This window comes from Salarias fasciatus, chromosome 12 (assembly GCF_902148845.1).
Source record: "Salarias fasciatus chromosome 12, fSalaFa1.1, whole genome shotgun sequence".
In the NCBI taxonomy this organism is placed as follows: Eukaryota; Metazoa; Chordata; class Actinopteri; order Blenniiformes; family Blenniidae; genus Salarias; species Salarias fasciatus.
Genome location: NC_043756.1, coordinates 18,589,049 through 18,607,660, shown reverse-complemented (window position 1 = coordinate 18,607,660; position 18,612 = coordinate 18,589,049). Strand labels below are relative to the sequence as shown.

General features: G+C 39.2%; 2 protein-coding genes across 4 annotated transcripts; one reads left to right on the top strand and one right to left on the bottom strand.

Moving 5' to 3' along the window:
* Positions 1 to 669: 669 nt before the first annotated feature.
* Positions 670 to 10,458, bottom strand: ap3s1 (adaptor related protein complex 3 subunit sigma 1). Of its 3 annotated transcripts, none has more exons than XM_030105009.1 (7): positions 10,156 to 10,458; positions 7,376 to 7,467; positions 6,709 to 6,820; positions 6,542 to 6,613; positions 5,686 to 5,793; positions 4,268 to 4,337; positions 670 to 1,470 (listed from the first exon to the last, which is right to left on the bottom strand). In XM_030105009.1, the coding sequence occupies exons 1-7, from the start codon at positions 10,222 to 10,224 to the stop codon at positions 1,325 to 1,327; spliced, it is 669 nt and encodes a 222-aa protein (XP_029960869.1). In that variant the 5' UTR covers positions 10,225 to 10,458; the 3' UTR covers positions 670 to 1,324. The 3 variants fall into 3 exon arrangements, with proteins under 3 accessions (XP_029960869.1, XP_029960870.1, XP_029960871.1); XM_030105011.1 differs by having other exon boundaries at positions 1,401 to 1,470; positions 4,268 to 4,309; XM_030105010.1 differs by lacking the exon at positions 4,268 to 4,337.
* A 2,760-nt stretch (positions 10,459 to 13,218) lies between these two features.
* cdo1 (cysteine dioxygenase, type I) lies at positions 13,219 to 18,021 on the top strand. Its single transcript, XM_030105755.1, has 5 exons — positions 13,219 to 13,495; positions 14,584 to 14,661; positions 15,336 to 15,493; positions 15,994 to 16,163; positions 17,012 to 18,021. Exons 1-5 carry the CDS (start codon positions 13,326 to 13,328, stop codon positions 17,039 to 17,041), a joined length of 606 nt encoding a protein of 201 aa, XP_029961615.1. The 5' UTR covers positions 13,219 to 13,325; the 3' UTR covers positions 17,042 to 18,021.
* The last annotated feature ends 591 nt before the right edge of the window (positions 18,022 to 18,612 follow it).

Sequence of the window (18,612 nt, the reverse complement as noted above, 5' to 3'; positions counted from 1 at the left end):
TGTTTGCCTAAAAAAGGATGCACTGTTACTGAAAGAGAAAACGACATACATGAAAAATACATGTCATATAATAGAAGTGACTGTATAAATCTCACAGTACGCATATTTGGAATTAAACAAATCTTTATGTTAATGACTTTTCTGTATCAATTATTCTGCCTCTTTAATGAAATTGGTTTTACTGAGCTCATTTCAGCTATCAGGTCAAATGATTGTCAATATACACTCACTGGCCACTTAATTAGGCACACCTGTCCAACTGCTCGTTAACGCAAATTTCAAATTAGCCAATCACAGGCCTTGTATCAACAGTTCAGGCTGGTGGCCATGGTGTAATGCTGTGGGGGATATTTTCCTGCCACTCTTTGGGCCCCTTAGTACCAATCGAGCACCGTTGCAAATGCCACAGTCTACCTGAGTATTGTTGCTGACCATGTCCATCCCTTTATGACCACAGTCTACCCATCTCCTGATGGCTACTTCCAGCAGGATAACGCGCCATGTCTTAAAGCTCGAATCATCTCAGACTGGTTTCTTGAACATGACAATGAGTTCACTGTATTCAAATGGCCTCCGCAGTCTGTATTTCTCACTCACTGTTAAAACAACTGTAAAATTCAACTAGGTAACATAAGATAACACAAAGGAAACAGTCCAAAAGCAAAATGGTGAGTTTCAAGAGTTTATTAAGTTGAAAAAGAAGAGAAAAAAAAAATCATGCACTGATGAAAATGAATAGAATTTCATAATACATGACAAATCATTGAAAAATATTTTGCATACAAACAAGAAGAAAAAAAACATTTCATCTTATATATCTCCATATTTCTGTCACACTCTCTGCAAAATAATATTCTATAAAGTATCACTCTGAATACTGTAGCACACCTGTTCCAGTTTGGGATGCGAAAACTGTTTCATTTACTCTTCTCGATTGATTTTTCTAGTCGGGAGATGAAACAATCCAGCAAGACTCTCCCAAAATGTCACAACCTGCTTTCCGGTAAATATTTTAGTAAGTGAAATGATTTCAGCTACAAACTGACACAGATCGATCGTGGAGGAGTTGGACTGACCTCCATTGAGGCAGAAGGAATGTACCAGTGATAAATAAATACTTCAAACTTGTCCTTCCAAAAAAAAAAAAAAAAAAAGAAATCATTCTTTCAACAGGAAAACAAGAGATAACACCAGAACAAGGAGTGTCAATTCACACAGTACCTTCTAGATATATACTTTTGATAAAAGTTGGTAATTTGAGGTTTTGGTAAACAGATTGCATCATCATCATCATCACCGTAAACATTGGCTGACATCTGCAGGCTCAGGATCTCGCCGCCACTATTTGAAGGAGGGTAAATTTGGCACTTTTATGCTGATGTCGCCAATGTTGATGTTTCTGGGCATTTCCGGGAGGTTCATGTTCTTTACAGCTGATACGGCGCGGGCGGGCGCTCCTGCAATACCCGCCTATACACACACACACACACACAAACGTAACACACACAAAACACACACAGGGAGCATTGATAAGATACCAGTCGATCAAGTGAGAAGAAAAAACATGCCGCAAATGACCAGACACTGAACAGTGAACACTGGACACACACATACACACACATACACACACACACGTATATGTAAATAGTGCTAAAACAGAACACTAGACGCAAACAAAATCAACAAAAAACAAAAACAAAACAGTCACCTGCTAACAAAATGCAAAAGCACTGACGGCTACTGAGACGGACAACATGTGCAAATGTACATTCAGATGCCTTCATAGCTCCATACGCACATGCATTATTATTATTATTATTATTATTATTATCATTATTATTTCTTTTTCTTTGAATGACTTACATCACAACCAGAGCCAATTATGAGTCAACTGTGAGGACAGACTACGCTAGAACACTCATTCACTGATGTCGATGTACTGAGCAGTATTCTGGACATTCCTCTAATGGACAGGAGGCAGCATTGCTTGGGAAGTGAACCCACCGGACTCTTGAGGACCGGTAAGGGTAAAAATGCCAGGAGAGATTTGGATAAAGCAGGAAAAATGGATTTGGATATGAAGACGGAAATGATGCTCGAATAGATAGGTGTCTGAGGAGCGCGTGGGTCAAATCTTCCAAAACATTCCAGGAGATACTGTACCTTTAAAAGTTACTTCTGGAAAGCCTAAACCTGGCTGTTAGCTAATGTTTTTGGGTTATATGTTAGTGAGTAGAGTGACAAGAAGTTTGAGGCATGTACACAGCTACAGTGTCAGCTAGTGAGGACACGACGAGGCTCTAAGCCTACTAATACTACGCTACGATGGGATTTCTAGTTTCAGGGACAGAGGAGGCATTTCACTCTAACACAATGAATCTCAATGTTGTATGAGATAAATGTGCACAAGTGTTTAAGATTTATTAGAACAACAGATCTACCGGGAGTGAATGATTAGATGTGTTTGGTCTCTAGTGTGAGCAGACATTTGAGAATCACTGCAGTTAGAGATCCCCCTGCTTGAATCTTTGGCAGACAGACCCAAAAATGACCAAAAGATATTGAAAAAAAATAGTATTTTTTTTGGTTTGTTTTTTTAGACACGTTAAAATGAGCTCCCTTCTAAACCATCAAGTGGTATGAGGCACACAAAGCACGTCTGGAATGCAGATTAATCCACTTTACTTTGGCACAAGGTTATTTCAATGGACCGTTTGTCTCCGGGGACATTCTTCCGTTTGCCAAGAATCAAGGAGACTTGTGTTGGATGGAACGATGGTTGTGTCGTTTAATGGAGAGGAATGCTGATCCAGCACATGGGCTCAGTGTTCAGGGTGGTGTCGTCTCACAGCGGGTCACCAAGAGGCCTACTGTGCGACTCCATTATAGTGGGTTTTAATTAAATGCTGTATGACTAAGACACACAGAAATAGTAACGCCAGCTGTGGATGGCACAACAGCGGTTTGATTCTCTGGGTTCTCGGAGCAAGTCAAAAGGTTTCCTCTCAAAAGCTCAAAAGACAACTAATCGCCTCTATTTGACGGATAAAAATATTCAAAGATCACATTTAAGGTCATGATGGAGGAGTTTGAGGAACGTTCCCATTCACGTTCTCTGCGATCAATAGCATTTTCATGGCTAATGAGGTACAGCTGAAGCTGATATGCTAAAATGTTGTTTGATCAAATAGAAAATAATGATTTTTCTAAATGAACAAAACAAGTTTTCTTGGGAAATATTTTTCTATACTATGCTTGCTTGAAATTGCACTTATGTGGACAAAAATGTCTCATCAAATAATCTTACTGAAGACATTGTGGCTGTTTAAATATTGCAGTAATTTGCAGTGATCAGATGAACTAGTGCTGTATGCAACATGAATATCAGATTATATACATGAAATAAAATCAATGGACCATGTTTTGACACAAGAGGCCATTGCTCATACACGTGTGAATGATATCTCTTGTTCAACTCAGAAAAAAAGCTTCTTTTTTCCATCCTTCCTGAGCTGCTATCACAGATGAGTAGAAAGAAAGCCAATAGAGGCTTGTTAGAAAAATCAAAGCTGTCCTGGATAATTCCTCTCCACATTAATATGAGAGCAGGTCATACGTAATCAATCACCACATGACGACATTTATGATCGGGACCTTTGATCGGCACATTGAGATCAGCTCAAACATACATTTTGTGGCGGATGACTGACTGGGCGGACAGTGCGAAAGCACACTGCCTTTGGCCGATGGCGCTCGCCAGCGCGGAAGCATAAAAGCTGAAGTGTATTATTCATGCGGTGCTATGTGCGACGCAGTTTATTGGCTTAGATGAGTAACTCCCTGATGTTGTTTCAGGCCAACGTATACAGTCTAGGATATAATTAACTAATGAACTGCATTTCTTGCTCAGTGAAATCTGATGTTCTTCTCTTTTTTTTTTTTTAAATTAAAAAAATGTGTTAGGGATGTTGGGTGGTTATAAACTATCTCGACTGTTTAATTTATTTAAATGACCAGCAAAAAAATAAAGAAACCTGAGTAGAGCCCCAAAACTCACAGTGCTGAATTTAAAAAAAAAATAGAAATCCAACTAGTTATTGGCGGGGTTGTAACACTCTTCGAGGTATTTTTGAGTCTGCCATGAAAGATCCCTGCTGCGTGTTAGTGGCGTCAGTCGGCTATCACATGGAGGGCCGTATGGAGGGACTCAACGGGGGAGTCAACTTCAGTTAAGGTTAAAGGACTTCGGTTGTAAATTTAGCAGTACCTGTGTCTACCTGTCCTGCCTGGTAGACTGAAAGATAAACGTCTGTAAAGAGAGAGAAGAATGGAAAGAACTGGACAGGGTCAGGAAAAAGAGGAATGAGGAATGTTAAAGCAGATTTAAAGTAATTACAGTTTATCTGCACAGAAAAAAAGTGATAGGACCTATCATACACCACATGCGCCAGCTCCAAAGTGGTAACTTTCTTCACTGGGGAAAAAAGTGAAGTTTTAAATCGAGAAATAGAATTTTGGTGAGATTGCACTGATGCCGTATGATCGTCGTTTGCCGGTCAGGAAAAAGAACAGCTCGTTTCTCGTTCCCCAGACACGGTTCCTGCAAACGAGCTGTGTCCATTCCAGTCAGCATCAGTGTCGAAAAAACAAACTGTGGTCTACGGTAGGTCCAAGAGGGAAGAGACAGAGCAGCTCTGATGACTGGAAAAACAGTAAAATACTTTGCTTACAGAACGTTCAATTGGAAAAGAAGAGTCTGTCTGATTAAAAGCACACAATGCAGCTCAGATTATTGGAAAATATGAAGAAATATATACTTCGACACTATAGAAACATGAGCGCACACAAGTGATCAGCAAGTTAAAAAATATTACAAAACAAATCTGTGCAGCTTCTTAATGCTAGTGTGTCTCATCTGCAAAAGTAAAAAGGATTTCAGCAAAAAAAAAAAGGGAAAAAAACTGACTCAGCATCTTGTGTATATTGTTAATAAAATGCAAACAAAGCCAAACGATTAGTACAGTTTTAGCATTTTATCAGAGGCTAAAATCCACACTTTGCAGAACTACATCAATTTATGAAATTGTCTCTGGCTGTCTGTCTGATTACAACTTTCCAACAAAGAAATGGATGTTTATCTGCTGGCAGAAGCTGTATGGAAAGCAAAGCAATGTCCTTGCATAGAGCGAACATCTAAGCAAGGACACCGATGTGCAGATGCTACAAAACACATTGGAAAAAAGCATTTTAAAAACTCACATTCGCCTCTAAAGCCATGAGTATGTGGAGATACAGCCTGCTGTCAACACTACATGTCAAATCTGGATGGTATGGGAGATTTAATGGTCACAGATTCTGGAGGTGCATCGAATAATGGTAAAGTTTTCTATCATCATGACAGAAGGGATGACTATGGCGCTGTCATTTAAAACTGGGGGGGACACAAAGAGAAAAACATGTCCTGATCTGCGTTGAGAGCAGCGCGGCAGCAAGAGAAGGAGAGGCCGAAAAAAATAAATAGCACAAACACTCAAGAGTAGGTAGGGAGCATCCACAAGGTCACTGGAGAGATGCATGCAGGGTGCAGCATACACACATGCCTGCATACTGGATACAATACCTCGGAGAGCTGGGAGGTGGGGGACGGGTCGTACGTACGGTTCAACGGGCGGGGGTCACGCTTACCTCCGACTTCTCCATCTTGTTCTGGGCGTCCACCTGCGTGATGATTTCGTTCATGTTGGTCTCCAGGACCATGCCGCCCATCACCATCTCCGCCAGGATGTTGTGAACCTGAGACAGAAAGAGGCGGGTGCGTGCGTTACAGCAGAAGACGGGGAAGGTTCTGGAGAGAAAGGTTTTTTTTTTGTTGTGTTTTGGAATGCAAAGCAGGATCAATTTTAAAGAAATGCTGAAAGTCGATCGAGGCACAGACGAACGAACAAAGTCAGCAAACTGTGTGTGTCAATAATATAGACGAGGGTAGCGATGTAAAGTCTTCTTGTTATCATCTGCCCTCAGCTGAGCGTCCTACACACTGCAGCAAGACAAACACAAAACAGCCTCTTCTGGATTCAGAGAAGATTGAATGAAGTGAAGTAAACCAATACCAAGGTTTTTATTTTTAGTGATTGGAACTGGGAATTGAAATGAGCATGAAGCCACATTTTCACAGTTTTAGAAAACACAATAGTTGATCATTTTCTTCACCTGACTGGACAGCTTGTATGTGATCACACTACTCCATCAGAAGGAGCTGTCGCACTCTTCTAGAGCCACGCCATAATGAGCATGACATGCACAATTTTGATTATTTCCGTTTTCTGTCGAAGCATGTTATGAAAAAAAAATGTTGACAGACATATACCAATAATAAAAAAAACCCATTAATCAGTGATAAACATAAACTAATCACATCTCCTCTTAATTAAAACATATTTTGTCTTCAAGCTGCGGGAAACAGCAAAACGTGACAACAGCTGCTCGACATGTGGCAGACAGATAAATGTGGCACAGTGAGGGTGTCAAATGATTATCCTACCTTGTCTACGTGGAAAATCAAATCGAGCTCGCAGACATTCTCGAAGCATTTATCCAGCGTTTCCACAAATACCTGGAAATAATCGATACCTTGTCACTTAGCTCAGTGTTGCACAATGCCGATGCGCTCCAGTCTGTCAGTTTTTTATTTTTTATTTATTTTTTTACCTGGATTAAGTCTAAAATTCCCAGCTCGCTCTCTGAAGAGTCCACGCAAAACACAAAGTAAAGCGTGGCGTAGTGTCTGTAGATCAACTTGTAGTCCGATCCTCCAATCAGCCTGCAACGCAGGAGAGAAGAAAACACACATTTATCGCTGCTGTCTGATGCACATTCAGATCTCTGCTCTACTAAAGGTCGTCAGGAGGTCACGGAAAAAGGTTGAAGCAAACATGTTGTGACACACAAAAACACGTGGAGAAAAAAACAACACGTGAAAATAAGATAAAGTGGCAGGAAACTGCTTTTATAAACAGGAACTTTTGTCATTTTTCCAGTGGAACCACTGAAATCAGGAACTGTGGATTATTTGATTACTAATCAGTAATATTTCTCATTGCACGTCGTGTGGGGGAGATAAAAGAGCAAGACGTGAGAGGAGAAGTTCCAAGAGGTTAAAAAAAACAAAAAAAGACACCTAGTTCCTCATTCATGAATGATGAATGAACATCAAACAAACACTGTTCCTATTGATTGTCTTTCCTACTGGGTGTGAAATGAATCCCTGTAATGTAACATCAGTGTATTAACCTGCACTGACTGCAGAGCTGAAGTGTGAATCTATAACGTTGGGAAACGGGAACAAAGAGACCGAACAGGGCACTTCGTAACTCACATTCCTCCTTCGAGGAAATTACAGACGTTTTCATCTCTTTTTGAGACCAGGTGGAAGGTTTCCCTGATGATCTGCTGCTCCGTGTCTTCGCTCTGCAGGACAAACGAGCGAAAGGATCCTGTTAGACATTCAGGAAATGGCAAACGGTGCGTTGTTTATCTGCTTCCAGCTTCCAGGATTTACAGCCGGTCATGGATGGAGCTAGCAGGTGTAATAATGCTGGTCTCTCTTCTCCCCCCAAGAGTTCATGTACTGCCACAAACTGATTTATATACCAATCTTTCTCTTTTTCATAGTCAAACACGCAATATTACCCACAGGCCACAGAGTCAATGATTATACTAGACAAACAGAATCAGCACAGGCTTATCTTGTAATTCACCAAAGGATGAGATTTTGTTTAAACCCTCAAATATCCCTGGGCTTTTTACAGTAAACAGGGAAAAAAAGGTCTCCTGGAATGTATTGTTTAAAGGCTTAAAAGAGAAACATGTATTAGGTTTTAATTTACTAAACTGCAAAAAAAAAATGATTCTACTGTGAATCCAAGGAAAGCGTGTTTCAATGTGAGGTGAAAGTTGCAGCTTTAACAGGGAGTGCGGGTGCTAATGCCTTCTCAGAGGTCCATAACAGGTCAGTGCGCACAAGGAGCGGAAAGGGTGACCAGTCCACAGCTGGTCATGTGACTCACAGCGCCAGACCCGCACAGCTTCCATTACAGGACTGCGAATTAGCAGCCGTGACAGATCCTGGTTCTCACTTCCTGTATTTAAAATACAGATTTGAAGAGAAAGTGCAGCAACACTGCTCCCCTCCGATGAAATTCACAAACATGTGACATCTACAGTTCTACAACTCATCACTGTTGCAGACCAGACAATCAAACAACTATAGCAAAATGTAATGTGACGATGGATATGAATGCAAAGTGTAAACTTGCTAGAAATTCAATGTATATTTTACACTTGTGTGATTCCCTACATTTTGCTTTTTTACAGCAATCAGCAAGGTCATTTTTTCAATAAAATGGAACACAGATGTCTATATATAAATCCATGGAGCATGAGATATATGAGCAAACAGAACAGTGTGTGGATATATTTCACTGTCCTCCTCCAAACATGTCACCCAGGCGTCCTGCACAAATTAACAAAACAAATACTCCCTTCACACACACACAGTAAGCTCATCTTCTTGTGTCTGCCTGCACAATCTCAAAGAGCAAACCGAGGCCCGGCCTTAACGGCAAACTGCCTTAAACAAACTGCATGTTGGAGGCAGTTTTCACAGCGAGCAGCCTGTGTGAAATTTTAGATGCGGCCGGCCGGTAAGCCGACACCTCGGCTGGTAACAGAGCAGATGGTGTCTGTATGGCTTTCCTATAATCCAATCAATCGCAGTTTATCATCCTGAAGTGCAAACACATTAATACAGCACATCTCTAATCATCAGAAGAATGTTGGGAACTGTAGCTGAAAGACTGTTTTAATCAGAAACTGTCCCATTCATCTTTTCCTCTGCTTTTTCTTTCGTTAAAGATTGGATATTTTTCTAAAAACACCACAAAAATCCCATATCACAGTTTTTTCTCATCCAATAGCCAAACTCATGTCTTATTAACAGTGATGAAGCCCTTCATAGTTTCGTCAAGTCAGCAAAGTCACTACTAGTGTTTTGCCTCCATTCTTCAAACAGCACATGGCTACAAGTCTGAAAAGTTTAATGAATGCCATTGATTTTAGTAAGGTGTGTTTGGCACTGTTGGATCAGGAGGATGAGGTTAATCAATTTGCAGGTACAGGAAAAGGTACTTTGGCTGACTTTTCTGCTGTTACTGTAAAACCATTTAGTCTGTTATATTACAGACGGCTGTGAATTTACCAAGACTTCCAAAAAACCACTGTTTTGCCCAAGTCACAGTTAAATCTATAGATCTGAATCAACAGAGAATGATTGCAAAAGTCTTCCCAAACAAAAAATGTGAAACATTTGCTTTTTGTTAAATGCTTTATTGGAGAGATTTTGAGGGAAGAGGAGTCTCCCTTCACCGAGGAAGAACAATTATTATTTCTTTATATTATATGTATTCTTATCATCATCAGTCTGGGCCTGCTGTTAGTACCAGACCAAAATTTTATATATATATATATAAAAAACAAAAACTGAAGCTAAATGCTGCTTGTCTCACAAATTCATGTTGAATAAAAGCAACAGCTATAAACCCAGTTCAGAGTGAATGTCCCTGACTCACCTGGCTGCTGTTACCTGCAGCCTTTCTGGATGAGCTGGTCCACTTGGTGGTACCAACACACCCCTGCGCTGAGCTGATGGATCCAGCTGTGTTGAGGCTGAAGTGAGCACGAGCCACTCACAAGGGCGTCATTAAAGTCATGTGACACAAACAGTGGACTCACTCCACGGTCATGAGTGCATCAGCACAGCTGGATTTTCACGGGCTCCCGGATCCTGCTCGTTCGGCAGGCTCAGCGGCAATGTGATAGCCGGGATTAAATTATTCATAATTTAAAGGACAACGTTGACATCTGAGACATCTGGATCAGTTTGGAGAACAAAAGCAGAAGTACACACACGCCCGTTCATTCAAACAGCCTGCAACAGTCAGCACGCGCTCCCGATTGCATAAGAAAACATGAAACAAAGTGTGTTCCCAGCCATGGATCATGATTTTTTAATTCACTTTGGTCATCTTGGCCTATCAGACGCTCTGGAAAACACGGAAATCAATCAGAGCAACAATGACAAAACAGTGTTTTACTCACATAATGCTCGTAGAATTTCGAAAGCCTTGGTTTCCCGTGGTTGTTGAATATTAAAATGGCTTTAATCATGATTGTAGCTGCAGGGAGGGAGGCGGGGAGCAGAAAGGGAGCAGTCTGTACAGACTGGGGTAAGACTACCGGGCTGAACCCAGCTCTGGCTGGGGGTCAGCGCCTAATCCCGGCTCGGTTTAAGGGTCGATACGGGATAGCTTCGAGCTACACGCCGCTGCTACTCCATCGTCTCTTTACGGAAATAATCCACGTCAAAGGAGCAGCCCTCCTCCTCCCCCTTTTCCTCCTCCCTCCCCCACCACCTCCTCCAACTACAGTAGCCGCGATGGGTCAAGCCGGAGCCGCGTTTCCTATATGTAATACCCAGAATATCCTCACGGGGGCGTCAGAACCTTTCATGATGCAATCATCAATACTTATCTTTACCTTACCGGATAATGAAATATGTTTATATTTGCATGATGTGCACAATAATGCTGAACCCTTATGTTGTGTTCACCTCAAATATGAGCAATTAAAAAGCTTTGTTTTACAGTTGTGGTTTTTGTTTAACATTATTATAATTATTACAACAATTGTAACGTTCACATGGTATTATTATACAATTATGACAGAAAAAGAGGTCACTGGTTGATAGTGTAAAATGGTTTTAGTGTCAGTATGTCTTTAAATGTCTTTGAAATGACACCACAATTACTGATTTGTCTTGTCTGATTTTTTTTAATTTCATTCATTCTAACATAAAAAATACAGTGTTATACCTTGAAGTAGCTGTTGTTGTTCCTTTAGATTTTAATGCTCCCCTCTGGTTATATATGTGTTTGATTGATTAATTTTGTTTTTAAGGCAATATATTGTAATGCTATGTCAGGAAAAAAAATTTTAACCAAAAGTTTCACTTTGTTATTTTGTTTTTTGTATGTTTCTTGTATTTCCTTCTTTTGTGGCTTTTTTAAATCTTCTGTTCTCTCTCTATCTCTCTGCACAATGTGAAATATTGACAATATTTACATTAAATACTTAATAATGAAATTAAATTTGATACACTTTATTGTGTTTTGCAAAAACAGCTGATTTAAAACCGATACATTGTTGCCAACACCAGTCAGAAAAGTTCTAAATGACATCACCATCTAATTTGCATAGCTGTTCATTTGTATACATCGGACGGAGATGATGACGTCACTTAAACTGATACATTGTTGCCATGCTTCTCAGTCAGGAGGGTTCTATTTGACTTCCAGTGAAATAAGAATTCTTTTAAGATGTTAAAGTTAAATTATTTGTAACCCTGCTTACATACATTAAAATGGGTCTCTGATTAGATTTTTTCTTTTTTTTGTTTTGTTTTGTTTTTTAACGTTTGAAAGTGGTTCTTACCAAAGTCACTTTTTTGTCACCTGTAGAATATGGATGAAATAGACTGTAATTTATAGCCACAAGGTGGAGCAAAAAGAACACCAGGCTCTGATGATGTGGCAGCTTCAGAGGGGAAAAAAAACTCAGCCTTAACATTGATGCAAAGAAAGTTCTCCACTTTTCTCCAATTTTCCTTCTGGAGTAACCATGAATGACCTGAATCTTTCTTGGCTGCACAAAAGTTTCCTTTGGCACAGTGACACAAGGAGTAGGCCATTCTGCAAAAATGTTGCAGCTCAGTTGCTATTTTGGAGTTAAATTTGAACATTTGAATAATAGCACCTACTTTTTTAAATGCTCTAATGATTTTCTTCATTCCATGTGTCTGAAAGGGTCCCTGGGTAAAGCAGTGCTCTCTGTGTATTATCTGCATGCCCAAACCACAACTGTAAATCAGTGCAAAAATAAAAACAAGCAAACAAACAAACAAAAACTCTGACGTTTTCACCACATGTGCTATTTTTCACTGAGTTATTTCCTTGGGGAAACAGGTGGAGGAGGCCCTCTTTCATCTGTGCAGGAATGCTTTGTAGATCTCAGTGATAATTTATGGAGAAGGTGTGAATGTTAGTACAGGACGGACCTGACCAACAGCTCCAACAGCAGCCCAGAGAGAGGCTGTGATCACAAAAACACATGTCTGACCCTCTGGGACTGAGTTTTGAGTTTAAGTGTGCAAATACTGCTAGAAAGTTAAAACATGCAGTCAGTCCTGCTTTTTTTAAATGGCCTGATTTAGGAAAACAAACAGAAACAGTGCACAGATCATTAATTTCATTGGTATAAAAGTCACTGCCTAATGTTGACTTTGATTCCATGCTCTTTACACGCTGTTTACTAAGGGGAAGAGTGCAGTCGGTTCATTTACTTCTCCCTCCTATTATAGACTTAGACTTATCCAAAAATACACGAAAAAGAGCATTTTTTTTTTAAATTCTTATCAAAATATTAAATCTCCTTTGGTTTGATAGCACATCTGGTGCCTATGATGTTGGTTTGAAACACGTCTGCAGTAAAATGAAGTAGGACTTCTCTGATTATTTAACCAGTGTCCCACTTTTCGCACTTCATCTCATCATCTTTTGACTTACTACTAACTAAATATTGATCAAGAAAAATTTTCTTAAACCTTTTCTCCCCTTCATGTTTTTTTTTTTTATTTATTTTTTTTTTTTATTATTTCCCAGCCCCTGTTGTTTGTGGGTGAATGGTGTCATCACACACCTTGGAAATGCAGAGAGAGAGCTGTTGATTGGGTTTCTGAGGAGCGGCTCCACAGCTATTGTTAGAGGAATGCTTCAGTAAGAGAAAGGAAGGGGGTAAAAGGGGTGGTTGTGTTTTGTGACAACGTGGTGGAATTGGACTCAGAGAGGATTAGTCCAACTTGTTAATGTGTGACATGAATGCAAACTTTGATTTTTTTTTTACAGACAAAACTACATATAAAGAATATTCAAGGAGTATATGTGGTGCAGATACTGTCATTTATTTTTGTATTAAATGAGTGAGCACTCATTGCTAATTTAATTTACATTTTTCCATGTCTTGTGGGCGTTTACTTTTTTTCCCCACAAAGTGGTACAGTCCAACACCAGTTCGCTCCCAAATTGTGGCTCCCCTATAAAAAGTAAAGTCACTGTGCAAAGTTGGCAAAGGAAATCAGTCGTTTTCACTCTTTTGAAAAAAAGAAGAAAAAAAAGAGGAAGAGGAAAAAAAGTTTGGTGCACTGCAGCACAGACATGGAGCACACCGAGGTGGTGAAGCCAGAGACTCTGGATGACCTGATCAAAACCCTGCACCACATCTTCGAAAGTGACAACATCAATGTGGAAGAAGTTCAAGATATCATGGAATCATATGAGAGCAAACCTCAGGAGTGGATGAAGTATGCAAAGTTTGACCAGTACAGGTAAAATAACTTCTGTTATATCAAACCTGCGCAAATTCTATCATATTACTATGTATTATACTAATCAATACATTTGCACTGTATTTATCAAGTTGTATTTTTACTATTGTTTTCTCCCTGCATGATTCATGATTGCTTTTACTTTTCTCATTTTAAAATATCACTTTTTTCAAATAGTTGACTGCATGTATATGGCGCTATAATTTTGGAATGCATTTTTTTAATGTATACAATTGAAATGGTCTTTTATAATTTGAAAGAAAAGTAGTTTCTGTCTCAGTAAAGTTAATGCCATATTAAATGTTTACATGAAGCACTGGTTTTTTTAAAAGTTCATTGTTTATTTTTACTGTCACATTAAAAAAAAAAAAAAAAAAAAAAAAAAGACTCTTCGTTGAGAATGGAGAAAAGCTCGCAGCCCCTGTGTTTTGATGAGTGAGGGATTAATGGCGGGGAGGGTGGGAGAGACAGCCCTCCAATCAGCAGCCAGAACCAAAAACACACCCGCCGATTTCTGCAGAGATGGATGTTTGGGGTGCCACCAGCTGCATGCAGCTCTGTGGTGGCACAGAGTCACGCTCTGTCACGCTCAAATAGATTTAGAGCGTGACAGAGCAAGAAGAAAAGACAAAAAATGTGCAGAGTATTGAAAAAATAGAATGCTGAAATCTATTCCTAATAAAATTTGATACCTGAAACTGTCTGCATCTGAAGAATCTATGCTTTATTCAGTACCAGTATAGGTCTATGAATCCTCTTTCATTCATTTATTATCTTTTATTATTATTTTTTATCCCCTAACAATGGATCAATAAAGTGTTTTTATTCTGATTTTTATTATAAGTAAGATTAGCATCAGATGATTTGATTCACCTTATCAAATTATCATTACTGAAAAACATTGAATATCATTGTTTTATCAGGTTTCGTTGTCATTGCTTATGATATGAGTTCTATTCTCTATTCTCTTACAGAATATTTTCCAAATTAATTTTTCCCATAAAAGTCACAAGATTTACAGTTCTGTCATATATGTTTTGTGTAAATTAAATTATATACAGTAATCGTGCAAACATTTTCCATTGCAGATACACAAGGAACTTGGTTGACTCAGGTAACGGGAAGTTCAATCTCATGATCCTCTGCTGGGGTGAAGGCCATGGCAGGTGAGATCATTAAATATAAAGAAAAATGCATGTATGTGACGATCTGTTTATCAAAAAGTAACACGGATTTGGATTTACTTGTACCACGCTGCATTCTACAGTGCTGTAGCAATGCAGATATAATCTAATTGTTTTTAATTGACTCATCGTAAGAAGCTTGAGGTTTTGATAACAAGTTGCAGGAACTGCATTCCATATAGATAAGTGTTTTTCCTTTGTAACGGTTGTATTAGTTAATAAAGATAAGAGGGTCCAATGTTGACAGAGGTATTATGTAAATACACATTATTTGATATTTATTGCATGCTCCACTTTGTCAGCAAATACCAGCTTATCTCACAGCCTTGGCTGCGGCTGATAGAGAATGCTCAAGTTCAAGCTGAGTTGTTTTTCTAAACAGAACTAACTACAATGATAGGGTGGGATTATGACTTATTTTTATAGCATAGCAGATATGTGGTAAAACTAATGTCTACCAGATTGTAAATGTGCGTGCAGCAGATTTGGCAGCAGCAGCCGAAAGATGTCATACATATGTTATGGATTATTGCTAAAGCATTTCTGCTCCTATGGGTTTTCTATAAAACATGTTTCCCTCCTACATGTCATAAGAAGGTCAGTTTTGGACATATTCTGAACCTGCATATGCATTTGTGCTCTTTGACACTTTGCAGCAGCATCCATGACCACACGGACTCCCACTGCTTCATGAAGCTGCTCCAGGGTCAGCTGAAGGAGACGCTGTTCAGCTGGCCAGACTCTAAAGCACACGGAGACATGACCCAGAAGTCACAGAGGGTTCTGCAGGAAAACAGGGTTGCCTACATAAACGGTAAGAAAACCAGACTGTGTGATGGCCGCCTTCGTTTAATAAGAGGTTTTCCTCCTTCATTATGAGCGATGCTTTGATGCACCATCTGTATTTTTGCTGTGGCACGTGAAATTTAAGATCTTTCTGAACATGGCGTCGTTCTCACGTTCTTATAATCTGCTGCATTCAGTACAGTTACATAGTTTGTGTTGTTCTGCTGAGTTGGCATGCTCCTGGAAACTCAGCTCGGGCTGCACTTTTAAACTTGTGGCATCTTTTATAGTCCACAGTAATTACCAAGTTTCCATCCTCTGCAGTTACGTAATTCCGTATTGGTCCAACGGGAGTTCCCAGCTTCTTATAACATTTAACAAAGACCTGCATTTAGGTCTCTGCTATAAAATCCCAACTGAGTGTTTCCTGAAAGTAAATATAGTCCTGGGGTGGTATTTGCTCTCTGCTGTCGGTTCCAGCGTAGCCAGCTCGGTCTCACACTGTCCCTGTTTGTGGTCACATTCTAGACTCCCTCGGACTGCATCGTGTGGAAAACGTCAGCCACACGGAGTGCGCCGTGAGTTTGCATCTGTACAGCCCCCCGTTCGAGAGCTGCCAGACTTTCGACCAGCGGACAGGCCACAAGAACACCGTCAAGATGACCTTCTGGAGCAAATACGGAGAGAGGACCCCATTCGTAAGACAACTTTTTAAAATGGCTTTAATACAGAAAAAGAAGGAAAAAAAACTTTATTCCCGCAAAGAAAAGATGTTTATTCATCCACTGTAAAACACAAATGTTCCACAAACTATAATTTAATAAGATTTTATACACCAGTATAAGAACACCCATTAGCAATCAAATGACCTGTTTCTGTCTACAGTTCAGAGCAGCTCGTCCTCGGTCCACACCCTCTAACTAACACACACAAGAACACACCAGACTGTTATTTGAGCACCCAGACGCCCCATCCTCAAAATGCCTTGGGAGCAGGAAGTGGAAAGTTTTTATAGATAGTTGAAGCTCTCATTAAGACAGCAGCCTGTCAGTGTGTTTACTGCAGCCCCCCTCGAAGTTTCAATGCTGGAAATGTTTCCATTTCATCCATTAAATGTGTTTCTGACTGCTGCTTTTGTAACACAAATCTAGCTTTAACAGGATTCATGAGTACATTTTTTCAGAATTGTCAAATTAGGCTCATTCAGTGTGTCTCATTCAAGATTATTTGCAAAATAAGTGGACACTGACACTGTCGGTTCTCAACTTGTTTGTGGCAACTCTGCCAACAGCATTGGTCTTATCTGAAATCTACACGTTGTATAAGCATACCTTTTGCAACACAAAGCAGAGGAGATAAGATAGTAGAAGTACACGAGTGGAGGTACACAATGAACTTCATTCGACGTACGCCTCAGCAGCTGCGTTGGTCGGAGCGTGTTTGGGGCCTGACTTTGGACAGCAGTGACCTAAAAGGCTTTGAAGCTGTAATCAAGCGACTAATGACCTGAATTCTGTTTTTTTTTTTCTTTTCTTCCTTCTCTTAGGAAACCACGATTTCACAAGAAAACAACTGAAGGCCACCCAGAGGGGGCTCCAGATAGTAAAGACAGTTGCATTAAAAAGTGAAAATACTACAAAAATCGATTCAAGGGAAAACTGCTCGGGGAAGCGAAACGCCGACCTTCTATGACTAAGCAACCCATTTACAAAATCGGGAGTGGGCTGGTTCAAAAGGACAACGCGGTAATTAGAATGGCTTTATCGCCGGCCAGTGCGAGCTTGGCAAATACTGATGAGCACAGGACGAATGCATGAATAGGCTCGGACACGGATTGAATCTGCCTTTTGTTTGGTGGGCCAGAGGAGACCCTTTCCCAATAACAACATTCCTGTCCATCCGCGACCTGCGTAACCACACTTCTGTAAAGTTATGACCCATAGTGGAACAATATAAACCTGTAGCATTTCTTCTAGGGGAATATAGTGTTCCTCTCTAAAAAAAAAAAAAAAAAGAAGACAGCTCTGCAATAAACATACGCCGTACTTTTATAAGTATATTTTCTGCCAATTTTTACCACTCATGATTGTCTTAACACCTGTTGGAAATTGTTGTGGAATGTAACATTGTTTGTACAGTCGAACTAAAAAAAAAAAAGGAAAAAAGAAGAAAAAAAAATGTTCTGGAAAGAAATGTAAAGCTTTGGAATTGTGTGTTGTTATGTAATTTATTTGCAGTGTATCCTGTTCACTGAGGGAGAGTTTAAATCAGCAATTTCCTGAATGTGTTCAAGCTAAAGTTTTGACCAAGAGAGTATTGTTGAGCGGCTATTTTGTATTCTTATTAGAAAACATGTTTAGAGAAAGAAATAAAAAAAACTCATAATTCTTCTCAGGATTTTGGCACATTTTGATTGTAGCAGTATTTATATAGTGTGTAACTTTACAGTGTAGCACTTCTCCTGGCACTGTCAAACGCACCTGTGATTTTCTGTGATTCAGTAAATATGAAATCTGGACATAACTGTAGATCAATAAACGCCATTATCCTTTCAAATACCTGCATGTTGCCTGGTTCTTATTTTTGAATGTCATATATTTTGGGGAATTCTTCAGTAGTAATACTGCTGTTATTTCTACATTAATATACTTACAAACACAAGAAAAAAAGACATGAATAGAGCAAATATTTTTTACTCACCATATGTCATAGATTAAGTTCATTATTGTAAGTGAATAAGTGCGAGTTTAAACTACAGTATTTATATATTTTTTTTATATTAGGTTATTTTTAAGCTATAATATACTCAATCTCACCATTAGTTCTATTTGAATATTGTTTATGTAGTTAACAGGAGGAAATACAACCAAAAAAGAATAGTTTGACATATGACATAAAGGAGAGTTATGATTATGTTTATACTAGAAGTTAAATTCAATTTTACTTGAAGTTGTTTCCATCGATCAATCTTGAGTCCAAAATAGGCAGCTTTCTTTGAATTTCTTCAGATATCTAGTAATATGCATTGTAAAAAATGCATAATTTAGATATAAGGATGTTAGATATAAATATTCATATTTGATTGATCACAATGATTATTTGTTTGAGAGCAGATCTCTGCATTTGGAAAGGCCAGTGTAATGTACT

Excerpts from the sequence above, each read along its gene's own strand:
- ap3s1 (XM_030105009.1), bottom strand. The coding sequence starts at position 10,224 with ATGATTAAAGCCATTTTAATATTCAACAACCACGGGAAACCAAGGCTT. Across the intron at positions 7,468-10,155 it reads CGAAATTCTACGAGCATTAT|AGCGAAGACACGGAGCAGCA; the intron begins GTGAGTAAAACA and ends TTTGTCCTGCAG. Across the intron at positions 6,821-7,375 it reads AATTTCCTCGAAGGAGGAAT|GCTGATTGGAGGATCGGACT; the intron begins GTGAGTTACGAA and ends CCTGCGTTGCAG.
- cdo1 (XM_030105755.1), top strand. The coding sequence starts at position 13,326 with ATGGAGCACACCGAGGTGGTGAAGCCAGAGACTCTGGATGACCTGATC. Across the intron at positions 14,662-15,335 it reads TGGGGTGAAGGCCATGGCAG|CAGCATCCATGACCACACGG; the intron begins GTGAGATCATTA and ends GACACTTTGCAG. Across the intron at positions 16,164-17,011 it reads ACGGAGAGAGGACCCCATTC|GAAACCACGATTTCACAAGA; the intron begins GTAAGACAACTT and ends TCCTTCTCTTAG.